This window comes from Hippoglossus stenolepis, chromosome 15 (genome assembly GCF_022539355.2).
Source record: "Hippoglossus stenolepis isolate QCI-W04-F060 chromosome 15, HSTE1.2, whole genome shotgun sequence".
NCBI classification, from domain to species: Eukaryota; Metazoa; Chordata; class Actinopteri; order Pleuronectiformes; family Pleuronectidae; genus Hippoglossus; species Hippoglossus stenolepis.
Genome location: NC_061497.1, coordinates 16,261,067 through 16,288,572, shown reverse-complemented (window position 1 = coordinate 16,288,572; position 27,506 = coordinate 16,261,067). Strand labels below are relative to the sequence as shown.

Below are 27,506 nucleotides of genomic sequence, written 5' to 3'. Positions count from 1 at the left end.
TTATTAAGACTGGTGCAGTGGCCGCTCTAACTCTGCCTGTCTGGAATGGGCTGCTGGCTTGGACTGTGGTGATGCTGGTTGCAGCTTTCTTTCTGAAACTGTAAAAGTGACAGTGCAGTAATTGACCCGCGGCGAGTAAAGACCGGCTGCAGGACACGGCAGAACCCCGAAGCCACCGCTGCTGCACAAAGAGCTGTTCGCCTGTTTGTTCAAGGTCTTGGGGAAGCTTGAAGTTCAGAACGCAGAACCTGAACTGGAGAATCCGTTGTTGTGAAAACGCAGTTGTCGTGCTTGTCAACGTCATTTACGTTGATGACTCCTGGACGCCGCTGCTGCTACAGAGCGCTGATCGCCACTTTTAGTGCGAAACTGATAAGATGAACAGAGATATGTGAGCCAAACACACACACAGAGAGATTTTGGAATTAGTAGATGGATGTTTTTTTACACTGTACATAGACTGTTGGCACACACATTTTATCACTTTACTGGCAATTCAGTAAATCTTTTTTTAACAGACATTACTCAAAATGCATTTTACAAAACACATTCACATCATAAATGTAAGCAGTGCATTTTTATAGTGTAAGTGATATAAGCCGCCTAAACAATTAAAAGTAGCTCCCCTCCCCTCATCAGTAATTTATTGATGTAGTTTACTAACTACTTGACTGAGATGTTTCCCAGCTGCCTGTCACTGGCAGGCCTGCAGCCCTTGCATATGCCATCATCCCTCTCCCCTTCCTAATGCCTGTATGGTGTCAACACAGCCGTCTGTCATAGTCAGACAGGCCCTCAAAAGCCCTGGGAAAAAATCCCAGCACATCAGTGGACCATCCAAAACAATCCAAAAGGTTTTCTCCCCCCCCCAGCCACTCGAATAGTCAAGATTTCTTGTTATACTTGCTATTTTTTGCCTCTCGAGCAGAGCAGGAACTTTCCTGGACACAAACCAACTCACATGCTTCATGTCATGATTTATTTGCCGTTTTGATTTATGTGCTGTCTGCTGCACTTTGTTGTATCGATTTTGCTGCTATGGATTTGCCAACTTTTTCTGACCTAACTTTTTCACAGATTTCTTTATGCTTTGTGCTCAAATATAGCTTAGACATGCAGCTGCTCTGAAACAGCTAGATGCAATAGAGCTATAACTGTAACATTTCAAAATGTCCTCTATGAAAAAGGCCTATATTTTAGCCTGTGTCACAAATCATTAGTCAAAGACACCCTTAAGCTGTTTTCAGACATGACTTGCGGATAAAATCTGGAGAATCGGGTACAGACTTTACCCACAGCTTGCCCAACACACATGCACAACACTGCGGGAGGTTCTCGGCACAGAGAGCAAAAAAATCCTTATCTTATTCAGACGAGAGGTGGAGCAGCTGGCAGAGGCAGGAAGTAAAGTATTAACTCTGCTGCAGAGATCACATGATTTCCTTTAAAGGGGACATAGCATGCAAATTCCACTTTGTTAGTGCTTCTACACGTTAATGTGGGTATCTGGCATGTCTACCAACCCAAAAACTCTGGGAAAAAAACACTCGCGCCTTTTGTTATGATTCCTCTAAGTCAGAAACGTCATGCTTGAGTGACTCGATTGAGCTTCCTGGGTTTTGTGTCGTAACAATGCACTGGAAGTCTCCCTACATGGTCTTGGCCCACCCCCCATCTCATCCCCCCCCGTCCCCCCACACTCGTTACGCCGGGTTTACACCGGACGCAGCGAGGCGCCGTTCCCAAGCGCGCAGCCGCCTGGCTGTTCACACGGGACGAGCATTTCTCCGCGCTGGTCAGCCCCATAGACTGTATATATAAGGTCAGCCCGCGATTCTGCTTTCTCCGCTTGTTGTTGTACCCGTTGAATGTCGGGGTTCGGGGGTAAATGATGGTCTTCATAGCACCCCCCCCCACCTCTCTCTTTCTCTCTCTGTCTGTCTGCTTGTGTGCTTGTAGTGGATGGGCAGAGGGGGACATTTAATTATGTGATTGGGAAAATTAAAACTCCAGGACAACAGAAGGGGAATACAAAGTATGGGATGCATATTTGATAATTTATATCATATAAAATATGTAATTTATATCGTTTAAAATCATGGGGGGAGAGGGGGGAGCTGGCTCATTAGCATTTAAAGGAACAGGCACTCAAAACAGGTCACTCTGTGGAGGGCTGTTTTATACAGGGTAAAAAGGGTGCTGTTTTAAATGATCCTTGTGGTATTTTGACCAAAGTATGTTACAGACATTTCATTAAGACCCCAAGGAACCATATCAACTTGTGGTAAAATGGGCATGCTATGTCCCCTTTAAAACACACAGACTCCGTGTCAGCTCTTATCACCACAAACTCTTTAGACATCCTCGCCTGTGTCTTCTGCGCTTGTGCGTTTTCACCGGGAAATATGTGTTTCCTTTTTTTTTTTAATTGCCGTGTCTGTCATGTGTTAGAAGCATCATCAACCCCCACCTCATGCGCAGCCTCTCACTCTGACATTTGCGTTCACACATGCACCTCCTATGGAGAAAATACAGAGTATCTGCACAGTTCAGTGCATGTCTGAAAGCAGATTTAGTGAAGAAGTCTAAACTTCCCCTTCGGTAACGGCATAGAAAAGCTTCTCGACCCCCCTCAGAGTACCTTACTGCCTTTTGCTTTTATTCCTGGGGGGAGGGGGAAGAATACAAACCCTCCTACTGTGGCATCTAAGCTCATTACAGAACAAACTCTGTATGACACTGAACAGTTTGAAAACAGCTATTTATTATAGACTACACATTATGGCTAGATAGATCTACTGTATTATTGGTTTCTGCTTTTAGGTCTTAATCGGGGTCAACAATATCAAAACCTGTCCGAGAAAATGGCTAAGTGCTTTTACCGCATCAGTGATAAGTTGTATGTTCCGCCTGTCTGTGTATGAATGGGGGTCTGCCTATTAAAAAAGCATAAATCACACATTGTGATGGGTGCATGAGGTAGAAGCTGAGAGACGACATATGGAGCTCCGTCAGCGAGCTGTGGAAGAGCTAAATGTAGGGTGTCGGGAGCGCAGACTGCTCCCAGGATATGAACAAACACAAACACAGAAGTTACAAATATACGCACAGATGCATTGAGACGCACACACACTCACCAGCTGCGTGAGAAGACGAGTGGCTTAATGACACTTTGCGTGAGATCAACTGTGGAGACGCTCCGAGAGTCACAGTGAGGCAAAGCTGTTGTAGCTTATGACACACACACACACACACACACACACACACACACACACACACACACACACACACACACACACACACACACACACACACACACACACACACACACACACACACACACACACACACACACACACACAAAAACTTATGCAATTAATTAACTATACCTTTGAAAAAAATACTTAAGTGCTCTGTCCCTTTTTATTCTTTCCATGAGTGTCAACTTGTTCCTGGCACTTGCCCGACACTTGGTGTACACACTAGTCCTGACACTTCACTTTACTGCCAATTACTTTTGGGCTCTCTCATTGCTCCGAGGGTCTCTCTCGCCCCCTGCTATGTGTCTGCATTCATAAGTGTGGACAAGAGAGCGAGAGGCAGCATATGTGTGTGTGTGTTTGCGTGCTTACATGAGTGGAAACATTAGTGATGTGTGTGTGCGCGTCTTCGGTAGCTGTGTCCCACTTCATCCATCTACCCATCATGCATAGTCCCTAATGAGGCCCCTGGGAAGCTGTCCAGAGCTTGTGGTTCTCCAAAAACGGCTCCTGTTCCAACTCTATTTCAAAGCTGTTGCCTGCGAGGCTTTGAACCACGATGGTCGGTAACCAGCAGTCCAACTTTGTCACGGTCCTTACTGACGTTAACACCATCAGATTTGGCCTAAATACCCTAATGATGTCTGAAATAATGTTGTACACCCATTTGTTCACACACGCACAATGTGGATTTATAGTTTATCCAAGCTGTTACTTTTCCATTTTTCCCTCATTACTCCGTCGATTGTGTGTCATCATGAGTGGCAGGAGAAGAGAAGCAGTTGCGACTCAAGACAGAGCGACCACACAGAGGGAGAAATAATGTCTCCAGTTTGAACAAAATGCCGGCAAATGGGCAACACAATGGTTTATTGGCAGGGAAGCAAAGAGGGGAAAAGCTGGGGGAAATTAAACAAGTAAAGGAAAGAGAAGGAGGCTGCAAAATGTGCCAGCATCCACATGTAGAGATTTACAGTGGGTCGTGTTAAAGAATGTCAATCCCCCTCAGGCAGTACCCTATTACTCTTGGTTCACCAGCCATGCCTTTTTCTTGCACACCCTGTCCTGTGCTGTTTTCTTTAAGCCCTCCCTGCTGGGAATACTCCAGGTGAAATGGGACAACCGGCGATGAGCCATTCACCGGTGATGCTCCAGACTGAGGCACTTCACGTGGAGTAGATGCTTGGATGGAGTGTAAAGAGGGAAGAGCAGTTCTCAAGTTCACGTAGTGTTTTGTTTTTTCGCAGAATTCATGGGGATGAGATGTTAAACTCGCAGAAGCAAGCGCTCTCGCAGCCATCTGCACAGAGAGAGAGCTTAAAAGAGAGCGATTCACAATGCTGAAGGATGGTGTAGTGGTCCAACCCCATCTTAAATGCCTAAATTGAAAATGATCTTTGCTGGCCTCAGACCAAATCTCTCCAGAGCTCGTCGCATCTGTTTCCTCCCTTAGCTTTTCCTCTCGATAGAGAAAAGCTATTGTGGACCATGTGGCCACCTCCTTAAAAAAAGCAAAGCGGGTCAAGTAAAAAAAGAGTGCCTGATGGAGTCAGAGATAAAGGGGCCAAGTACAGAGAGTCCTGCCAGGATGGGAGAGGATTTAACACCATGATAAGGTTGTATTGATCAGACGTCTCGCAGTCTGTATACCTTCCTGAGCCAACAACAGCTTCCCTTAATCTTTTGATGCTTCTGCTTTACAGTCAATCCTTTCATCACTCCGACCGTCCACCCTGGACATCCGCGTCAATTCCGTCTTAATCCAGAACCGCTCGCGTTTCTTTCAAACTCTGTGTGCCGTGATCCAGAGAGCATCTTTGCCTTCTCTTCTCTGTAATGATCATCATCTGCTGTATTTTAGATTGCAGCCTTGATTGTTCCCGACAGTGCACCGGTGCTCACACTCGCCTCCGTCATGCACATGCAAAGGCTTCCAGGGCCACAGAATGGGCAACACATTCACTGCCCCAAACACTTGAGCGTCGAGTTGCAGAATCCTCCGGGGAAATCAGGGCCAGTGCCATGAATTGTTGAATTCAAGTGGTCGCATGGGGCCGTGGTTCATGAACTCCTGAGGAGCTGCATTCAGCAAAAAGGCGGCACGGCAATAACACTTTTGTTGTACTCATACACAACATGCGTTTCCCTGATGTATACAAAGTGTGATAAGGTTGCAGCACTGAGAGAGAGAGGCTTTCAGGGAGATATTCAAATGTGTGCATCGTTCTCACAAGTCGAAACATGTTTGAACAGGAAAATTGATTGGATGAAACATGTCAAATAATTACCATTCACCACTGGCTCAGGTAAATACACACTTGACAGATACGTAGCCGATCACGTCGAGACATTGGCGATGAAGGTTTTTGCATGAATTGATACACATGCGCCACTTTATTCCACCTCCTTGTTGTTGTGAGCAGCTCAGTCGTGCAGACACTCAGTGTTGAAAGTTTAACTTACAAGACGGGACTCAATTAACTGAACGTTGTGTTATCGCTGCTGCTCAGAAACTGGCAGCCTCCTGGGATTTTTCCCAGCACCAAAGTGTCATCATCCTTCCAAGGATGACAAACGTAAACAGCAGCGGTTGGTGGTTGCAGTTGAGGATAAAAACGTCAAACGGATGAGAAATGTCAAAAAAGTCAAAGCTGTGACTCTTGTTGAACCGTTCCTGCACACTGATGAATCCAGGACACAAACATTCAGGATGTTCTGCAGGCTGAAGGAGGGAGCTATCTGCTAGTAAGTAGGTGTAAGTGATACACGGGCCACTGAGCATGGAAGGAGGCATGAATGTTTTATAAGATGAGGTGGGTAAGTACTGTACACAGCTCATGTCTTGCGTCACGTGCAAAAACTATCCTGGATGGTGCACGGGTCTAAGTATATTGGTTTTTTTGTCCTTTATCTCTGATGTGTCCCTTAAAATAGGCAGGGGTACTAGACTTTTGTCATTATTAGGTTTAGACACAAATGAAGCTCGTTCAGGTTTAGAGAAAGATCATGGTTTGGGTTACAATACCTGTGTCTCAATTCAGGAGGTGCGTCCTACATTTTAAGATAGATTAGACTGCCCCATTTAAAAGTGTCCTTCAAATGAGTCCATCCATTCTTGAGCAAACGAAGGGCCCATCAAAGGGGGTGCATCCTTCTTAGGCCGACCTATCCCAGGATTTATTGCGCACTTTGATGAAGCTAACGATGCGATGGTAAGAGACGGACAAGCTGATGGCTCCGTAAACCAGATCACCTCATTTAGTCTTGGCCTTCACGGACTACTAGACTGCGTCCTTTGAAGGATGCAGCCACCGAAATGGGACACAGAAAGAAAGTAGGCTTTCTAAGGCTAGAGAACCTCTATTATCAGGTTTACAATCAAAAACACAACGTTAGTGTGGTTAAAAGAAAAATATGAGAAGTTTCAACCTTGAAACAAACAGCATTCCTCAGTATCAACATCTAGAATTTGTTAAACACATAAATTCACAATGTAGACTTTGCATATCCATACTCTAGATTTTCATCTGATCAATTATTACGCAGCTCAAGTAACTATGGGTCTTGTAGGATAAGAACAATAGTTTGACTTGTGACTCGTGAAATTAAGAGAAGGAGAAGTGACTGGGGAAAAGGGACAAATGATAAAATAGCCAAAAAGTGAGACTGGGTAAGGAGAGAAAAAAGGAGAGAGAGTCTGTGAAGACACTCTGTTATGTTGGCAGAGAGGGGTAAGAGGGGTCAGATGACAGATTGGGGAAACAGAATGGAGACTGATAGAGGATGGATGAAACCGGGGGATGGACACAGAGTGAAAGTTGCATCAGAGAGAAGAGGAGAAGAAAAATGAGTGACAGTGAGGCTCAGTGCTGCTAATGGCGAGAAAAATTAAAAACGTCATCGGTTTAAAGGATGAAAAATGAACGATCATTCTTGCAAATGATGATAATGGTGGAATTAAAATGAAATAGAGCACCATTTAACCCCAGTCTGCAGGAAGTCGTGCAGATATAACTGAAACCATCACAGAGTCAGCATAGTGTCAGGATTACAGCAGTCATGGGGAAACACGCAGTAATCTACATTTTCAAAGTAACCTTCCCAACTGTGTGTGTGTGGGTGGGTGTGTTTGTGTTTCAGTTGGATAATCAGTGAACGTGTGTGTGTGTGACAGAGGGATAGAGATAGTGACTGATGAGCGCTCTGCATAGGCAGAGATAAAGCCTTGTGCAATTGTTCTGCAGATTACGACTGTGTGTTTGTATTGACATCATCTGCAGATAATTCATCACTGGACACTGGACCAGAGCACTTGGTGTTTGTCAGGAGCAATATGCAGTGTGCACTTTTACTACAACACGTGTCAATATGGACAAGTTTGTGCATGTACACATGTCTTCGCATATTGTACAAATGTTCAGTGTGTAAACTCTTAAAATGTCATTGTTTTTATATTGTAACACCATATACAACGGAAATTAACTTGTTTTAAAGGTATTGGTTGAATTTTTTCAACATAATACTGTTTTGTTCAGTTTTTTCCCCCTGGTATAGAATTTGTGGGTACATAGTGATCAATTGGTTCATCTGTAATCATTGCGTTTCCACAGTAGAAATCTGGTAGAGCAGTGGTTCCTTTTTATGTCTTGGGTCTCTTAAAATAGTAATTTTCCTATATCTCCACAGCAGTGACCTCGACTTGGTCAAACTGACAATAGACTGTAAAAAAAAAAAACGTTGCACAATTAAATGAACACAATCACACAATACTCGACACCTGAACACAAAATATAACCTACAGTGTATTAAAACACAATAATAATCACAGAGAACACAACTGCGCCACATCTCAAGCCCTAACTCGCCATGTCAAAGCAATGTTTTATATCAAGACTTCTATTCAAATGTGTCCTGCCAGAGTTTCATTATTAACCAGAAGAATTTTTACCCTTCTCATATTAACTAAAGAAAACTCCAACTTTGTTTGGTTTTCATCACTGTGTGCAGAACTATTCGCAGCATGCTTGCGCACGCTATCGCACTGTTGCATGTGCTTGCACCTAGTCGGATCACAACATTTCATAGAAATCAGATCATTAGTTTTTGCCATCAAACAAACAGACAAAAACAACCTCCTCTGCAGAGGTAATGAATCACATATTTTCCCCTTGTGTTTGTCTGTGTTTTAAAAAGTTTCTGTTTCGTAATCACTGAGGGAGATATTATAACTTGAACTTTCATGGGTACCAGGGGACATGTCATTCCATTATTACTCCTGTCTACTAACATTTACTATACGTGTTGGGAGTTTGACTAAATACGCCTTTGAGAGGTTGCCATTTCTTCCCCTTCCCCACATTCAACCCCTTAAGGGAACCCAAAGGCTAATTCTATGACTCCAACTTTGCTTCTCTACAGCTCAGGAGACAAAAGGTGTGATTTTTTTGTCTCCTTTGGAAAAGAAAATACATATTATTCCATTAATAAATTTAGCAATACATCTCCCTTAAGTCTCAAGTATGACTCGCTAAATGTCACGTCTCGCTTATTTCTACTAGTGAATTTTAAGAGAAAAATTTGTGAAACATATCAGGTGGATGAGAAACTAAAATCAGATGTGTTAATTTAAGGCCTTGGAGGCAAATTGTGATTTGTGAATATGGGCTTTTATTGATTGATTGATTATTAAAACTGCCGGCTGTAGCTTAAGCCTTTTTTTGTGTTGTTTCTCACCCCATTTTTAAAGTGTCAGCATTTTGTCAACCCTCAAGGCCAGTTTTACCCTTTGCATCGATCTCATGTTGCCATTCACGGTTTAATTTATACATATTCAAGTAACATTTGACGTGTCCTGTCCCAAAGGTGTAATCAAAGGTTGATAAAAACTAATAAAGAATAGATGGATGATTAATCAATGGAAGGATCAATGGTAAAGTAGTAATGGAGAGGTGGTAGTTTGATTGACAGCTCTGTGGATTGATGGATAAGCTGTAAATAGACATGGAGATAATGTATCTGAGCCCAAAATACTAATTATATGAAAGTCATTATATGGACGATCAATACATATGGTTGTTTATCCACTAAACAAGTACTACCACGTGTGTGTGTGTGACCCTGATGTTTTCTGTAGGACCAAAAAGATCTGCATTTTTCATATTTTCATCTTTCACCATAAACAGACTCATTAAAAGAGAAGGGGTAAATAAAAACAGCAACAGTGTGAGCGCTGGCGTCGTGGCGTTCAGCGTGAAACAGACGGATCAGAGTCTCTCAGAAAAATGATCATTAATTTGCATCACCATGAAAGTTTAAGTGCGCAGTCTGGATTGTGGAGGATTGAAAGTGATCATCTGCACAAGTATTATTAATGAATGCAGAGGCCGCCGCCTGTTTAAAAAAAGGAACGTTTTTGAACATGTGGAAATGAGGCTTGATTAGTAATCTGTGGTCTTCAAGAGGAATGTTTCACTGAGCCTGCGTCACTACAGCTACTCTGAAGTGTCCCGATTGTTACAGATCATTTGTGCACGCGAGGACAGGGCACCACTGATACTTCTCCATGTCACATATTAATTGGTTACTTTTGCTTCATGTGAAACTTTGTAAAACTTCTCTTCTTGCCATCTTCATTCTTTCCTGCTGCTTTGCCTCTTGGTTTTCGCCACCTCCTCCAAAATTTATTTCTTACACACAATAAAAGCCGGTGACAGTGGTTTTACATGTGTTTTTCGAAAGTTGAGGCAATTTGCACTCTCTTGTGTGGAGAGCCTGCCAGTGAAACATATGGTGAATTATACTGTGGTTTTGAATTACACTGGCTTTAAATAAGAAAAACACTAAGATTAAAAAAAAAAAAAAATAGAGAGGGAGGGAGGGCAGGAGTCAGAAGACTTAGAGTAATGCTGCTTTTAGATATGCACTAAACTGCAGATATTCTCCTGAAATGATATGAGGAATGTCTGTATGAGCCCATATGGGAAATACAGCATGATAATGTTCATATTCACCGTGAGCAAGTGAGTGTGTTGATGAGGTTTCTAACACGCAAAACTGTACAGTAGCTAAAAGAATACAGGGACGTGCCATCCACGCAAAAAAGACAAGATATGTGATAACTTTTGGTGATAAGATCTGATGCCAGTTCCACAGCGGAATTTATACATACGTCCTGCTTCCAATCTGCTCCACCCAAGCTGACCTGATTGCTCTGGCGCATCTGATCTTCTGCTGCGTTCCTCATACTGTAAGTAAAAGGCAAACTCTGGAAAATGTCCGGTAGCATTTGAATTGAATTAGATTCGATGATGGGGCAGGAGCTGATGCAGAAAGGGAGGCTGATCCAGAACTTGCTTGGTCTCCTCTCGATTTTAAATGGGATACAGAGAGGAGTTGTTGTGGAGGATCCAATAAGGGACAGAAAGAGTAAGAGGGAGAGAAATGTGCTGCGAGAAACTCCTGTCGTTACATAGTGTCACTCTCTGGAGTGAAATGTAGCACCTGCTTGCAGGGAAGAGAAACATTTCCACTCAGCAAGAAAAACAAAACAAGCGTGAGCAAAGAGAAGATGCTTGCTGCCTTTACTTTGAAAAGGACTAATTATACTGCATCAAGAGAAAGACAGAGACAAGAGAGGGAGAGAAAAGGGTGGAGCTAGAAGTTGTTATTTCTGGTAATCTATTACGCAAACCCTGCAATAAAAGCTCGAACCAACAATCTGCTTAGAAATACACGCTGCTTGGATTCTGTATATGCTGATATTTCATTAGACAGCTGACATCTTTGTCCACAGCTCATTCCCGGGGCCAGGGACAGTTTAATCAATATCTGACCGACTGTGTTTCTTCCCACAGCTAAAAACCAAAGAGCCGGGATGTAAAGCGAGGTCGTGCAGCAGCATCTGTCACGTTGAAGCGTCCTTGGGCAAGACGCTGAATCACTGCTCACTCTAATTGCTCTTCATTTTGACCTTTGCAAAGAGGAAGGCATGCGAAAGAAGAGTCCCCTCTTTGGGATAAACACATTATCACGTTCTTATTTCATTTAACCTGCGAGGACATCGGGTCGTGCCACCGGGCTGCGAGCTGCTCGGCTAACAATCCAGAGAAGAGTGTCTTTGTGGGCCCACAAAGCGTTTGAAATAACATTCATTTTGAGGCAGTGATATCAGCTCTGAACGAGAGAATAGACCCATATGCTGAGAATCTCCAGCCGACGTCTCTTTCTCCCTCTTTTCTGATTGACTCTACTTTCTTTCTCCCCCTTTTTCACTTAGTTTTTTACTGAGCCTTCAGACACATACTGTCTTTCCCTGGGATACTAGTAATACCATGAGAGGGTTGAAAGCCATTAGTAATTCTGTTTTAAATAGTATAGTCCATCAAAGCCATTTGTCTTCATATTGTACAAACTGTACTGTAACTGCACGATTTAAGGCTTACACAGTATAGACAAAAGGGTCTGAAGAGAAAGGCTTGTGACTTAAATTTTATCCTTGCGGTACAATGTTCTTAAGTCGTCTGATCAGTTCTCATGCTGCAGGCAACACAAAGCAATATTAATATGAAGCATCCAAAACCAGGCCCAGTCAATATCAGAATTGTTTAGTCTTGAAACGTGGGTGAACTTGAGTAATAACATCATTTCATATGCCTGTTGTGTATTGATAGAGACAACTATTTATACAGAAACTTACAACCTTTGCACAAGCGTAGACATTTGAACAAACTTTTCTTTCTTGTCCTCACTGAGAGCCGACTCCAGCCGTGCGAGGTGACACTGAGGGATGGGACTCAAAATGTAGAGATTACTCAGGAGACATCTTAACCCACAGTCCAAATGATGAAACTGAGTCCAGAACAGTCAGAAATCCGGAGAGTCACACACAAGGAGGCTATAAAGCTTATATCCACGAGGGCAATGGTGACGATGTGGCAGTACACAAACAACAGAGCACATGACGTAAAGGGTTTCTTGGAGGGAAGCACAGGGACAGGAACTCAACAGGTAACAGGTGAGAAGTTGTCAAGTGACTGAAAACCAGGATCTGCATCAACAGGAAATGTCCGTATCATGTCAAAATAAAAACAGGAAATGAAAAGACACAGTTATCATCAGTGTTACCTCTACAGGGCAGACTGGAGGCGACAGTCAATCAGAAAATGACCGGAGGGTTTATTGTTTCCTCTTGTCTTGTAAATGCAATGAAGCTTTTGGTGAGAGACCCAAACCACCACTCGCTCCCGGCAAGAAATCCTGTTCAGCGGCAGAGAGGAAACTTAAATGAGCATGTTTATTGTCAGGACAGAGTCTTATAGATGTTTAGCGAAGGCAATACATGACACATTTATCATTTTAAAAAAACATAAGACACATATGTAACAACCTCTTTTCTTTGCCACCGAATCACATCACCATGTCAGAAACTTCAGGTCAGAGCTGCTGTTATCTTCCTATCCTGTAAGTGGTGCTGGCTGCACATTTGTAGAAATCCCTTGATGATAATTTAACCACTTAAGGTTAATCAGTGATTTTGCGAGTAAATGAACGACTTGTTTCCATGAGGTGTTTTACATTTAAAAACAAATCTAATTTACAGCAAAGACATTCATGGTTTCATACTGTAGCAACGGATTCTGAGTGCAGGCGTAGGCATAGAAACACCATCGTGTTACTGAGAGTCACAAGTGCCTCTGCCATTGTTTGATGCTTCACACAGGGACATCCACCATAAAAGAGTCACTGCCACAAAGCCTTTTTGAGTTTGACTGACCTTTTCTAATGCAACCTTTATTGGAACATGTTCAGGTTTTTCTGAAAGCTTTAAGACAAACTATCCAAGTGATGAGTCTAACTGAGTATATATAGATAACATGAGGCAGGTTCAGGGAACGTGGGTAAACAAAAAACGGAGATAATCTATGAGTTCATCTTCTTAGAGATGTTCTTACTTTTAATGTGAGATCCCAAAGCAAATTTTCTTTATTTCTAGAAATAATTAATGAGTTAATCTGTTTTTATGCGCAGTGCTCATTTGAAAAATAATACCTCCATTGAGTTGTCTCCGTGCATCTGAAACAAGAAACCTCTGTCGACATGAAAATAAGGACTGATAGACTAGATAGTTCAGAGAATAAACTGAGGAAGCACAGGGGAGAAAAAATGGAAAGCATCTAATGGAGGGCAGAAACCTTCATCTGACAGAGGAAGGCAGAGGAAGAAGGGCGAGACTGAGGGAGAGACAGGAAGGTGGGAAGAGGGAGCGGGACACAGGAGCGGAGAGATGCAGACGGCACAGTTGAGGTGGGAGAGGGAGTGATAGATAGGAGAGGTTTATTTGTTTTTGTTGTGCCAACATCATTTATCTCCGGTGAACAGCCTCCCAGTGCTGAGAGGCTGTATGACAGAAATCAATCAGAGGGCAATCGCCCATACACTTCCACTGATGCGCCAACCCATCGATACAGGCATTAGGAAAGGAACGGTGAGGGAGGGATGCAAGGAGAGAGAGAGAGCGAGAGAGCGATGAAAAATACAGATAAAAGAAAAGATGGGCCAAAAATAGATTAAAAGTGAGGACTGGGAGAAAAGGAGGGGAGTAGTTTTACCCTAAAAACGACGGTTCTGCATGTTTTGCCAGCGGATTCCAGTGTCAGTCAAAGGTCCCTTCGTGTTTGCATGACCACGAAACACCGAAGCAGTTGTAGGCATTGTTTTGCTTGCAGCTCTGCTCAACACCAAAGCGCAATTATTTCTTTCCCCCAGAACGAGTCGACATAATGAGGTAAATATTTGAGTCTGTTTGCTCTCACCATGCAATATTGTGTGAACAAAAGCATTGAATCATGCTGCACGAGTTGTTTGGATACATTCGAAAGTCTTTTTTTTATTCCCACTCTCTTTGAACGTACAAATTCAGCGATGGGGATGGAAGCAGAACAACCAACAGAAGTGAAACCACGAGAACTGGTGACTGCATAGAGCAGAGGGGGGAGGACATGACGTAGAAAATTCTGCAGGGGAAAGCACAGTGTTTTTGTTTACAGATTGACTACAGCCATTTTCATGTATCCGTAAAATCAACGACTGAGTCGAAAGAGTTATTCTCCCATGCAGTTTTGTGTCTGCCTTTTAGAAACATCATCAACACACCCACTCGTTTGAGAGAAATGTCTGGAGCATCTGACTTGAATACTTTCATTTGCCTTCTCAAACACGGCTCCTCTGCACAGACTTCTGTGCATGTCTGAAAGCAGCTTAAAGGGATAGTTCACCGAAAAATGAAAATCCACTCATTATCTACTCACCATTATGTCGATTTAGTGATGGGTGAAGTGTTTGAGTCCACAACACACTTTTTGGAGTATATGGGGTAAACAGTGTTGCAGCCAAATCCAAGTAACTGGGACCCCTTCTTCAGGCATAACAAAATAAAAGCGACTCCTGAGACTCCTAAACTCCTTTGTGGACTCAAACACTTCCCTCACCCCTCCACCGGCATAGTGGTGAGTAGAATATGAGTGAATTTTCATTTTTCGGTGAACTATCCCTTTAAGTGTGATGTCAGCTGACAAATATGACATGAAATGTGTTGCTGTGGAAAGTGTGTATCAGTGTTTTATTGTGATGTACAAAAGCCTGAATTATACTTGTGTGATCATCATAAATATTAACAGAGAATGTAACTGTCCACATGTGTCAGATGATGTTATACAGCTGCTCATTCAAGAAAAATCATCAGACCTTTAAATAGCAGCTCATGCGAGGACATCACAATGACATGACATGAAAGAATTAGGTTTGAGCTTGATTTATTCAGTGTGTGCAGTGTGTGCAGTGTGTCAGTGTGTTGACTCTATTTAATTGTAAGTGTAGTGTAAGTCAGCCAGGTCTTCTGACTGACCATAGCTGGCACACGTTGTTGAGACTCCTGCTGAGATCAATACATCAGGGTCAGGAGCACCTGTCAGAACGCATTGTTTGTTTGTGAGTGTGCGTGTGCGTGTGTGTGTGTGTGTGTGTGTGTGTGTGTGTGTGTGTGTGTGTGTGTGTGTATAACAGTGCGTGACAGTCATTAGACTTCTGTCCGACCTCCTGCTCCTTTCCCCTGGAAGAGAAACAACATGAGATCACATGAATCAACTGCTGCACATAACAGTAGAAGACAACACACACACACACACACACACAGAAACAGTGACACACACGCAACACAAAGCAGGAGTGTGCGTACTGAGTGATGCTGGCCAGAGGCACAGCCGACAGTCTGACACCTCTGATGACATGAATGGGAACCCCACCTGACAACAGCCTCCCTTTTCCTGCCCAACGGCGTACAGATAATAAATCCAAGGCCAATGTCACTTCTACGCTGAGGGATGACCATAGGCACACACACACATGTGCATACCTCTCTGTTACACACACACACACTAAAACATGTATGATGTATGTGCAGGAAAGTAGGCTGCATGGGAACAAACCGACCTACATCTTGGCTCTCATATATGGTGCATCACGTCACATGTTAATACTCTATGTACAGTGAATGGGAAAGCGTGTACTTATACACACACACACACACACACACACACACATAAACATACACTCTACCCTGAAGGAAAGCATGACCTTATCCCCACATGTGAGCAAAGAATGCCACAGTGTACTGTATACTATAGGTCACACAGATTATATACTGTCACACAATGCATGCAGAAAAAACATGATCAAAGCCAGTCTGAGCACATTAAATTCTAAAAAAAGATTTCATGAGCAAAGTGAGACTTTTTTTTTTTACTTAATTGGAAAAGTGGGCATAAAAGAGACGGATTGAGACACAAGCACGTTAGAGCAAAATCTATCGCAGACTTGATTTTATTTGTTAAGCCTCGTTTAGCCAGGGTGCTGCTCGACAAGCAAAAAAGCTTCCCTTCAAGTTGCCTCAAATTTACACAATAAACACAATCTCGCACAAGAGCTTCTCAATACAACTTAAATCTTTTCGCTTGGTCCCAGGGGCAGGTTGGAGATTAAGTGCCTTGCTCAGGGATTAAGGCAAAGAGCTCCTGAATCACTTCCTAGGCCAGTTTTATTATGAGGGTCCGCGTTTGAATCGAAATAGTAAATGGTCCGTCTCTATATAGAGCTTTTCTAGTCTTGACACATTGGCATGCTGAATTGGGAAGACTGGGATCGAACTGCTGACCCTCTTGTAAGAGGACAACCCGCTCTACCCCTGATCACACGCCCGCTTGTGTGACCTTTACTCAACTGTTTTTTTTGCAGTCTACTCCAACACATATTAGATATATACAGATATGTGCATTTCAGTTTGAATAGATTAGAATTTGTAAGGTTGACAACAAAAGAGAAAACACATTTGCTGTTTACTGGTATACATTGTTTTCTGACTTATTTGTATTTCTAATTTTCATAAATTTGATACATTTACCACAGTAATATATTCAACGGTATTACAAAAGCAGCGGGCGGTTGGCCCATGCAGTGGGTTACAAAAGTTGTGAAGGAGAAAGATGTAAAAATAGGCTTAAAAATATCTCCACTCTTTCCAAAAGTAGCAGTGACGTCAGTGAAGTAATGCAAACAAGAGTGAGACTGAGAATTATCAGGAGTAATGGGACATCTTGTAAAACAATCACCAGTACGCAGGAAAGTTATTCTCATTAGGTATTTTACTGTCGTGTTAAGTCATATGGTTCTTTCTAAACAAGCTTTTTCTTCTTCTCCATTTGGAAGGAAATGAAACTCTAAATTCGACAATAAATAAATTCCAGACAACAAAACATCTCTAATATTATTCTGTTGCAGCCTCATGTTGATTGAAATGAGCGATGAATGAGTGGGTGGAAATATTTTATGATATAAATGTTAACCGAATGGTGACTTAAGAAAAACAGCATTCATTTAATATTCAGACACATTCTTGCACCTCCTCCTCGCCTCCCGTGATTGATTCAACGTCTTTCCAAACGTGCTGACTTGCACGTGGGCGTGATTGACAGGACACGGAGATGCCCTCACCCCAAGACGTCTTCTGACTGGTATGAACAATAAACCTCAGGTTATTTTTGAGTGAGTGGATCATTCAGTCTATCTGTCATGAGGAGAAAATGTCAAAATTATTGGCAGTTTTAGAGCTTAAATACCTTGTCTATGACTGGACAGGACATTTTCTAATAATTATCTGTTTTTCTAATGAATAGAAAAAAGACGATGTTTGAATTACGTTAGATCTGCACAACCAGCGTTATAATGTGCCAAACCACCAGCTTACACAGGACATGAACAAGACATCAGCCTATTAAATGGACTGCTCAGGCATGATACAGGGGGACTCATCACAATTCCCTCAGCTTAAATGACCTCATGGTCATTACAAATGTCCACCTGAGTGATGACTGCAGGCGTCCTTTGAGTCGCTCACTACAATGTGCATTCCTCCTCAATATAATTAAAATCAAACGGTTCGTGAAGCAGCTTTAGCCTTTCAAACACTGAAACCTTGACCTTTAACTATGGCACCTCTGTTGCTGTAAATGTAGATGCTCCTGTCATCTTGCTATGATTAAGCAAAATTGGATAAGAGGTGTCTGATTTATCAAGTTTGAGGCAAATGTTTTGAGCCTTAATTGCTGCCTCGACTATGATTATTTCTGGGCTTGGATACATTTTCATTAGATTAGATTGATAGAAATTACTTCTGACGGATGGAAAATTAAAGGATAAACTCTAAATTACTTCACGTAAACAGCAGTTTATATTTTCATTGCACATGGTATCAGTATACTGTACATTAAAGTAGAAATGTTATGCTCATACTCAGGTTATTACTTGATCTAAAGTTCAAGAAACACATCACTTTCCCCACAGTCAATTGCTGCAGCTCCTCTTTGCAGCCTCTGTCTGAAACACTGGTTTTAGCTCCTGTCTCTTTAAGGCCCCCCTCCTAGTAAAGCCCAGCCAGCTCTGATTGGCCAGCTGGCCTACTCTGTTGTGATTGTCAGTTTTGTTCTCTGTCTTGTTTCTTTTACATACAAAGAGGGCAAAGAAATGTAAAAACTGAAAAAGCAAACAATTTCTCTCTTCACACATCAATGAGCAAATTTATAGTTTTTTCCCCTTCTATTATCAGGGGAAATTGGTTTTACTACTAATATAACTTGATGTGCTATGATGCATCAACACTGTATACTGATACATCCCTTTAGAAACATAATGAGGGTGTCACTGTGTGGAAGAGGGTAGCGACACCACTCAGTGACACATCAGTCCCTCTGAATGGTGTCCTCACCGGAACTATTTGCCCGTCTATTTGTCAGGAAGCAAATGGTTTTCTTAAGGTTTGACAGGGAATCCAATTGGTCAAGATGATGAATCAGATCCCTCCCTGGTAGACTTCAGTGTTAGCGAGGCTAATAGCGACTCACAATACCTGTTTATTCAGGCAACATGTCACTGTCAAGACGTACAGCATGAGCCGCAATGAGGTCTGTTTAATTACCAAACGCCAAAGTTTAATCAGAATGTCATACATCACGTGTACAGACACAATGGCTGCGTTTACACACTCACAGACTTGGCAAGTTTCTTTTAGACGTTTATTACTGCAGCTCCACCATCATCCCATCGGTGTATTTGGAATGGCAGAGTGGCCTCTGGCAGATTTAACAATTTACAAAAGCATGGGGCCATTTCAAAACTGAGCAAGCAAATATGAGACTACATCCCATCAATCAGAGGGGGCCCCTATTCACTCATGGCATAAATTATCTTATGTGTCCCTAGACAAAGATTTGGAAGAGACACCACTGCACAAATCACGGGTTATGTTCTCTCACCTCCCTGCAGTTTAACTTTATAATGAATGCATCTCTTTATCTGAGGCTGATGCATTTTTAATTGAGTGTTTAACTTCAAATTACACTTTTACAGTACGATAGTGTGTTTTATTTAGTGCCTTTGTGTTAGACCTGCGTCTATGTGCTGTTGAAAGCTGTTGTAATCAAAGAGATTCAGAGCTGGCGAAGACGGCAGAGAATGTTACGTTCCATTTGTGTCACAGCCTATGGGTGATGTTAAGTTCATGTACAGTAGGCAGCAAAGTATGTGCTTTTATATTTAGTGCTGTACGGAATGTTAGTCTTTCTGCCATCTTGACCACCAGTGTGAATCAGCATCAAAGGCATCCAAGAGATTTTTCATCTATATATACCCACATAAATGTAGTTGTGATACATGGTGGCCATTCATGAGTGGTAGTCGGAGGAACAAGTATTGGTTGGATGAATCGATTCCTGCCCTGCCGCCTCTCTATAAACACACTGAATATGCTGCTGAGGACAAAGCGAATTAAAAGCAGGGGGGTGTTTATTTTAAGCAGTGTTATTTATAGTCCATCTTGTTTGAAGTGAAATGCTCAGCAGCACATACAAAGAAACTGCGGTACTATTGAACTTGATGAATAGAAGACACATGAAAAGCTGAATCCTGTGTGTGTGTGTGTGTGTGTGTGTGTGTGTGTGTGTGTGTGTTTGTGAAAAATGGTGAGGGGCGGAGCTCTGAATTGTAAGTGGGGGCAGCGTTGCACGTGTGTGTTTGCCTCAAGGGTTTTGATCTCTTTGCCTCACTAAACAGAGAAGAGTCCATCAGCAACAGATACCCCTTCAATTATTCAGGAGGTTAGCATGAAAAATAAATGGCGGTTTCCTGCAGGGAGAGTTGTGGTGCCGCTCTGGTCTCTCTGAATCTCTCAGCCCACCGTACACTCACGCAGAGGTTAGGCCGGGCAATTGATTCCATTCAGTGATGATTGTACCTACTGGGTAGTTTTCTTTTTAAGTCTCCAATGATTCCTAACGCCTGTTATTGATCTCACAACAACGCTCCCAATCTTTTTTATTTGGAAGTGCTTGATCAAATCATAAATGTGTAGTGTTCCTGGGTTTAATAGACCTTATGAAGACTGCAGATAAAGAGGCACATAAGTTGTTTGGTCTTTCGCTGCACAGAAAGAGGGTTGTGGGTTTCAAACCCTGACAATCAGGTTGCATGTTCTCCCTGTGCCTTTGGGAGAAGCTCTGGGTTGTTCAACTTCCTCCCAGAGTAGGTAAGGTTAAATTGGCAGTAGATGTGAGCTAAAGGCAATTTTTGTCTTTGTATGTTGGTCGTAAGATTTGCTGACGACCTGTCCAGGGTGTACAGCATTTCTCTCCCTAAATCAACTGGAATTGGCCAGAGCAATGAGGTTACCCCTCAAAGGATAAGCAGTATAGCAAATGGATTGATAGTTGGAAGTCTTCCGGGGAAACAGCAGAGAAATCAAGTCGAATGCTTGTAGAGTTTGATGTCTGTTCATCCTCAAATTGACGGCCAGAGAGTTTGACAATTTTCAACAAATACCGTTGCCTTCTATGTTTTACTGTAAAAACATGTGGAGCGTGTAAATCTAGACATTATGTCGCTGTCAAAGGTTTTAGCTTTCCCACTTCTTTCATGTGACAGCAGGGATCTATGAGGGTCGTTCTTTGAACAATGCAGGGTTGTCACACAGTCAGCCGGCTCACTTCTTGATTCGACTGGAAGCAAGCCAGTCATCCCTGATGTCATGTCACTTTGTTCTTAGTGATATTCATTTGGCATTAGCTGACTTTTCGTTTTTGTCTGCCGTCAGGGATTCCATTCTTCTCCTGTCTGACTAATTTGTGCCTCTTTGTGCTACCGTGTCATTTTTGTGTTCACGACGATTGGCCAGAAGGAAAGAAAAGGTGGAAAAAAGTACCCCGCAAAGTATAATGTTAGCTTCCTATCTGCTTCTCTCTCTTCCAGGTGGCCAGTCACGTTGGTCCTCCCCTCCATGTGACTGCTGCTGCAAGAACCACAAGGGTGATGGAGAAGGCGAGAGTGGCACCTCCTTTAACGAGCTGTCCACCTCCAGCTCTGAGAGCCAGTCAGAGGCCAGCTCTCCCCAGGGAACAGTCATCTGTGGGCCGGTAAGCCGCCAGCCTCACCCCCACGCCAACGTCCAAACCCTTGACAGGCCACTAAAAAAGGGCCCCGTCGCCATGCTCCAGCAGTCCGACCAGCGGCGTAAGAGTGACTTGCTGCGCACACTAACGGCAAGCTCCCGTGACACCAGCACATGCAAGAAAAGGCCGGCAAAAGAGAAGCTGACGGTCGAGGAGGAGCTGGATAAGTGCATTCAAGACTTCCGCAAGATCAAGATCCCCGAGAGGTTCCCCGAGAGGAAGTACATGTGGCAGGCCGACCTGCTGAGAAAGTACCGCCTCTGAGCCAGGAAACAGGAGAGAGCGAGCAGCAACACGAGGCCAAGGATCCGTTTACATGTTTTTTGATCTTGACTTTTGCAACAAAAAGGGAGATAACACTAAACTCATTTGAATCTACGTTCCGAGGGGAAAGTTCACCGTTTTGTCAGGAGGTTAAAAATCCACAAAGAAGGGAGAATGAAACATAAAAAACAGATTCCTATTGACGTATGTATGTATGTGTGTGTATGTAGTTTAGGCACTCTGTATGTACTGTAAGTGTGTGCTGTACTTTGCTGAATGCTTCAGAGCTTTGAATAATTTATCACTGAGGACCAATCACAGAGGGCAGAAGACATTCTTTATGAAGCCATCAAATGAACAGAGGGCTTGCAAATGGCCACACAAGGAATTAATGATGGTTTCTGGACTGCACGTACTGTCGTCTGTCATCGTTTCACCGAAGAACTATCACAGGAACCACAGTTTTAGTCCATGGATACAAACACTGATTTAGTATGTGAATGTGTGTTTGTGTGTGTGTGTGTGTGTTTGCACCCAGGTGGCCTAGAGGTCACGGATAAATCTGCATCAGGACCCATTAATAATGCATGCTGTCCCGACAGTGCTCTCACTATAAATACACTCAGAGGTCTTTGCTGCCAGGGGAGCGTAAACAGCTGGGTCAATTACTTTACTTTTTTGGCAACATCTGCGGACCTCCGAGGCAGGAGGAGGTGCCATTTCATCAGCGCCGCAATTAATTTCCTCCTCACAATATCATTTATATTGCACACGCACCCCAAGTGAGTCAAATTGCCGCGCACTGCATTGATTTTTTTTTTTTTGCTGCGTTGGCGAGATGAGGAGCAATACCCAGGTTAATGTGTGAAGGGTAAGTGAGAGAGTCGAGGATTTGATTTGATGGTCGAACCGCGGGGAAATACACAGGTTTAATAAAGAAAAGCCCTGATTCAACACACCTGTCCACACAGTCATCGGTTTATATCACAGGCATTTAACCCCTTTTACATCACCGACACGAAAAGAGCCCTGACAAACATTCATCCCCCATCACAGCGATCAATCGTGAGGTCATTTACACCAAGCTCAATATGACACCTGCAGTTAATACAGACAGGTTTGCTATGTTTGCTAAACCCGTCAAGACAGAATGATGCATCCGGGGCCGACTGGTGACACGCTAATCAATACTTATTGATGACAGGGTCCGGGCGATAGAGCCAATAGCCGCGGCTCTTGTTTACAGTTATTAATGAAGCCCCTTGGTTACTGACGAGGACAAGCTGTTCATGTATTCAGTGAAAATTAGCCATTCTTCATGTGTTCATTTACGTCCCCCCGGCTCTGTCAGAATCAGCGGGATGTGGTGCAGCGTTGTAACAGAAACAAACACAGCGATTTTCAAAAGAGCACAGTTTTAATTTCCCACCAGATTGATGGTTATTTATTTTAGGATCTTGTCGGAACATATATACTGGCAGAGGGATTTGGAGTTGATTCCACAGTGCAAATTAAATGATTGACGACGGTACATGACGAAAGCACAAAGACATCCGCTGATGCCGGAATCACGCGTCAGCTCTCTTTAGTCTTACGATGGTAGAGTTTATATCACAATCTCTGTTTTAGGAGAAAGCACATAGGAAATGATTAAACTTTTTCAACAGCGACAACAACCAAGGGAACAAAATGCATTTCTTGATTCGAGTTCAAGATGTTAATTTCTTTTATTGGTACACAAAAAAAAATCGGATGTTTTTGTAATAGGACCATCTGTGTGGGTCGGCAATTAAAAGGCACGCTGTTACAAGTACTGTAGAAGGCTTTCAAACACGCAAGTTCTTATGAGTTTCTCCGAGAGGAAATAGCTGAAGTAGAAAACTGCTAATCAAATGCTTAGATGTGTTCGTCAATCACAGCTTCAGGTAACATCCAAGGTATTTAGGAATGTGTGATAGACAGCTTTGATGAAAAAATGTGGTTTGTGAGTTATTGCGTTTGAAATATATTATGACCTGTATGGTATAGATGATTTAAAAAAGCAGACAGGAAAATGTAAATTGGAGGAATTTGATGTATTTGTTATAAAAACAGATTATATGATTGATTATATTATATGAAGGCACAGAGGAGCGGGCTTTATCAACAATCAAAGCAAAGCACAAAGTACACGGTTTAATCTAAAGCACACCCAAATAATAAAATATACATAATATATACTTATTCAAAGATTGCTTTATTAAAAAAAAATGCCCCTGACATGTTAATAGAAACAAATTATTGCAAAATGTTTAATATACTTATTTTTCTATCCAGAGGCTCTTGAATTCATATACAATCAAATGTCCTTATTCTCCCTTAAAATGAATTTCCGTGAGCGAAGTGGGTCACAGGTTGTTAAAAGTCTCCAGTTCTATTCAGCAGTGCCCATATGTCTCCTACAGTTTATTATAGCATAAATTAATATGGCTGCAATAGGTGCTAGATTAAAAAACAGTTTCCTCATGTCAATATAATGAATATGACTTATTTTTCTACATCTAAGGAATATTACATTTTCATTTTAAAGTCATTTGTCTTCTCAGTTTGAGTTGGAATATGTTAGTCCAGACTACATATCATATGTAAATAAACACCATAAATCACACCTAGCCAGAATAATGTATTATACTCTCACATAACATGCAAATCCATGAGGCGCGGCTGCTTTGATGCAGTAGACTGACGCTAATATAATACAGGCATTCGTGTTTTATCATTTGGAGTGTCGGTCCAAAGGGGGTAAGGGGAATATAATACACACCCATAACATGTATATTTACCACCATAACAAATGATGAGCTGTAGTCACTTTTCAAGACAGTGTCATAAATGAGCTGTCAGTACATTTGTCTGGAAGTCCGTGGTCACCAAGACCCTTCAGTGGCTGAATTTAATCATTAGATAAAAAAAATAACTATGTTTACTCCTTTTAACAAAAGAAAAGCATGTTTAAAACTCAAACTGTTCATCTGGAACCCAGGAGGTTTTGTGTTACTGCACAGCACCGTCACAAAGTGTTAGGACAGTGATATTTTTTCGTTGTTTTGGCTCCATACTCCGGAACATTGGATTTGAAATTAAACAATGGGTGAAAGTGCTGAGTTCATGCTTTTAACACAGTTTGTTTCATCCATATTGGGGAAAATAGTGCAGAACCCCCCCAGTGACAGGACGATGCAGCAGGACTTACTGTCTCCATTTACAGGTGAGGCAGCAAACGTTTATGTTGAGCCTTAACCTCTTATTGACTAGGCCCCTTGTCCAGGCCCCTGCTTGAAAACGCCTGAAATGAATAGTGTATATCAATGGTCCATATGCATAATCTTGGTACTTGTATAAGGTAACACTTGTATTTCTACAGAGGTTTAAGCATCAGACTAGATGTTACTGGGTCAGAGTAAATGAAGATGGAATACAAAATAAATAAAATATTTTATAGCTATGTAAAGACAGCTACAGTGGGAGACACAGACTAAAAAGGATCAGCAACAAACTACTGAACGCATTTATGACACTGTTCATCTCATTCAGAAGTAAAAACCCTCAATTTAAACCACAACTGAGAATCGGAACTTTATATCTTTAAATGTACAGCTCGAGCACGGAGCCAACACAACTCTAGATAATGTTAATTGTGATTCAGCACTACACAAATAAAATTTAATTGAAGTCAACTACAAAATCGTTAATAACTATAATCCAGTTTAAAAGATGTTTTCTTGGTGTAAACTAAAGGTGAAGTGTTCACTCCAACACATTTTAGTCATTGAATCATAAATATTGTACTAATAATATACGATTATATCCTCTGGTTCATTTTTCCTTTGAAACGCCTTTCAAAGAAACAGCACAATGATTTGAGATAGTGAAAAAAAAAAGGTAAAAGGTGTTTGCAGTTGCTGTTACAATAATCAAGTTTCCAAAAGATCCAAACACAGTAAATAATTTGGATGAACTGGTGGAAATATGAATCATTTGAAACAGAAAAGACTAGAAAGGATTTTGTTGCGCAACTGTTTGCATCCGTCATGTTATTTTTGACATCCTGAGTACTTTTGCTGTTTTCCTTGCGCCAAGTTAAAGTGAAAGAGCGAGCTGATATAAGTAGGGATCCTGTTTGCTTGACTCTGCCTGCCATTACAAGAAAAAAATGCATCATGAAATGCTCTTCAACAGACACGCAGTGAGAATAAATACCAAGACACCCGGAGGCCTTCTAGAGTAGACTTCAGCTGTTTTTTGCACAATGTATAAAGTTATATAAAGAAGCAAACACGAGAAAGTATTTGAAAAAAAAAAAGACATGAACATGTTAAGAGTAAACTGACAAACACAGCCACACACGACGTGTCTGTCACGAGAGAGAGAAAGATTCGATCGTTTGTTGTAATTGTACATTTTCAAAATTTCTCCTTCAGAGCATGTGCTATGATATTCAGTTCTCTGGGCCATTAAACGAACAACAGACGATGTAACTCTTATTGACGAAGAATGACTGTCAATTTGCTTTGAAGCCTGATGTGACGTGTGAAAAGGGATGAGTTTTTGTCTATTTCTGTTATTTTTGGAGAGCCCGGCTACAGTCTGTGATTGTCTTTCTTGAAGTTTTTAGGCGTGCCCTGCGACTGAAGCCTGTGCACACGATTGCGGGCCCTTGCTATTTTTTCCCTCCTGCCTTTGATGAGCCTGCCAACCACAAAGAAAATCACATTATCCCGATACCACCACGGTAGACCCGGCACACGCTGCTTGAAAAAAAAAACAAAGGGGCGTCTGTTTTTGATGTATGTTGTTCTGACACACAAAAGAAAAGAAAAAATGGTTCAGAAACATTGTGAGCATGTTGGTATACAAAAACTTATAACAGATTTAACCTAGTCTGTTTGTGTGGAAAAAGAAATATGTCAAAAACTGATATTTAACAGAAAAATCTAAACTTGCAAAAAAAGAAAAAAAAAAAGAAAAGATAAGCACAAATGTGTCGATAGTGTCTGCTGTTCCTCCACAGTTGTTTAACATTATCAAATAAAAGTCGACTCTGCAGCGCGACCGAGCTCCTGCAAAACAGAGCGATTCTCACCAGAGGCTGTGGAATAAATGTCAGTGAAAAACAATTTCGGCTTCTTTCAAATTACGTAAATCTGTCTATCACAGTTTTTACAACCTTTAAATTATACATAGATTTACTCCTTTAACTTCAAATTGAACATGAGCTGCTAACGACTTAGCCTCCATATCGAGAGTCGCCCTGTATTCCAGGTGTGAGGTCCCATTACTCTGTCTGCCTTTAGAGACAATACAACTCATCTGAGAGTGTTTAGATACGAAGCATAGTATAGTCATTTTGAAAAATGTATGAGTACAACCAATAAACAAGACATTCTGTACAGCGACCTATGAGTTGTATTTATTCTCTGTGTGATAAGAAGTGAATTTTGATTGATGAAATTCATTTGTTTTGATGTTTCTGCTTTGGTCGGGCGGGCAATGGAGAAGAAAAGAAGAAAAGAATAACATTCTGAAATTAGTTTTTAATTAATTGTAGATTAAAAGTTAATTTATGACCGGGGGACAAATCAACTGCATCTCAGTTGCATTTCAGATAGCATCTCAGTAATGGCAGTATTGTTTAGCTGATATGCACTGATTGGCTGTAAATTGTGGGAAAGTGATTATATATCAGCCGCTGTGTTCAGTTCATATGTCAGAGATCTAAAATCCTTGCATCTGCCAGGGTTTACTTGAAAGCACATATTTCATCAAATCATCCAAATGCAATGATTACAGTTTATAACACGATTTTCACTGGGATCATTTCATAAAATCAAATAGCAGTCATTTTCACATTAATGACGGCTGTGTTCAAATTCACTCTCTTTTACTCCATAGGGTA

At 41.8% G+C, this 27,506-nt stretch overlaps 1 protein-coding gene across 1 annotated transcript in view; it reads left to right on the top strand.

The window, feature by feature from the left end:
- The window catches only part of kctd16b (potassium channel tetramerization domain containing 16b), a 75,477-nt gene extending 48,471 nt beyond the window's left edge, over positions 1-27,006 (top strand). Inside the window, exon 2 of the mRNA XM_035177751.2 lies at positions 21,108-27,006. Coding sequence (XP_035033642.1) covers positions 21,108-21,571 — 464 coding nt within the window. The 3' untranslated portion in view covers positions 21,572-27,006. The remainder of the gene's footprint in view (positions 1-21,107) is intronic.
- The last annotated feature ends 500 nt before the right edge of the window (positions 27,007-27,506 follow it).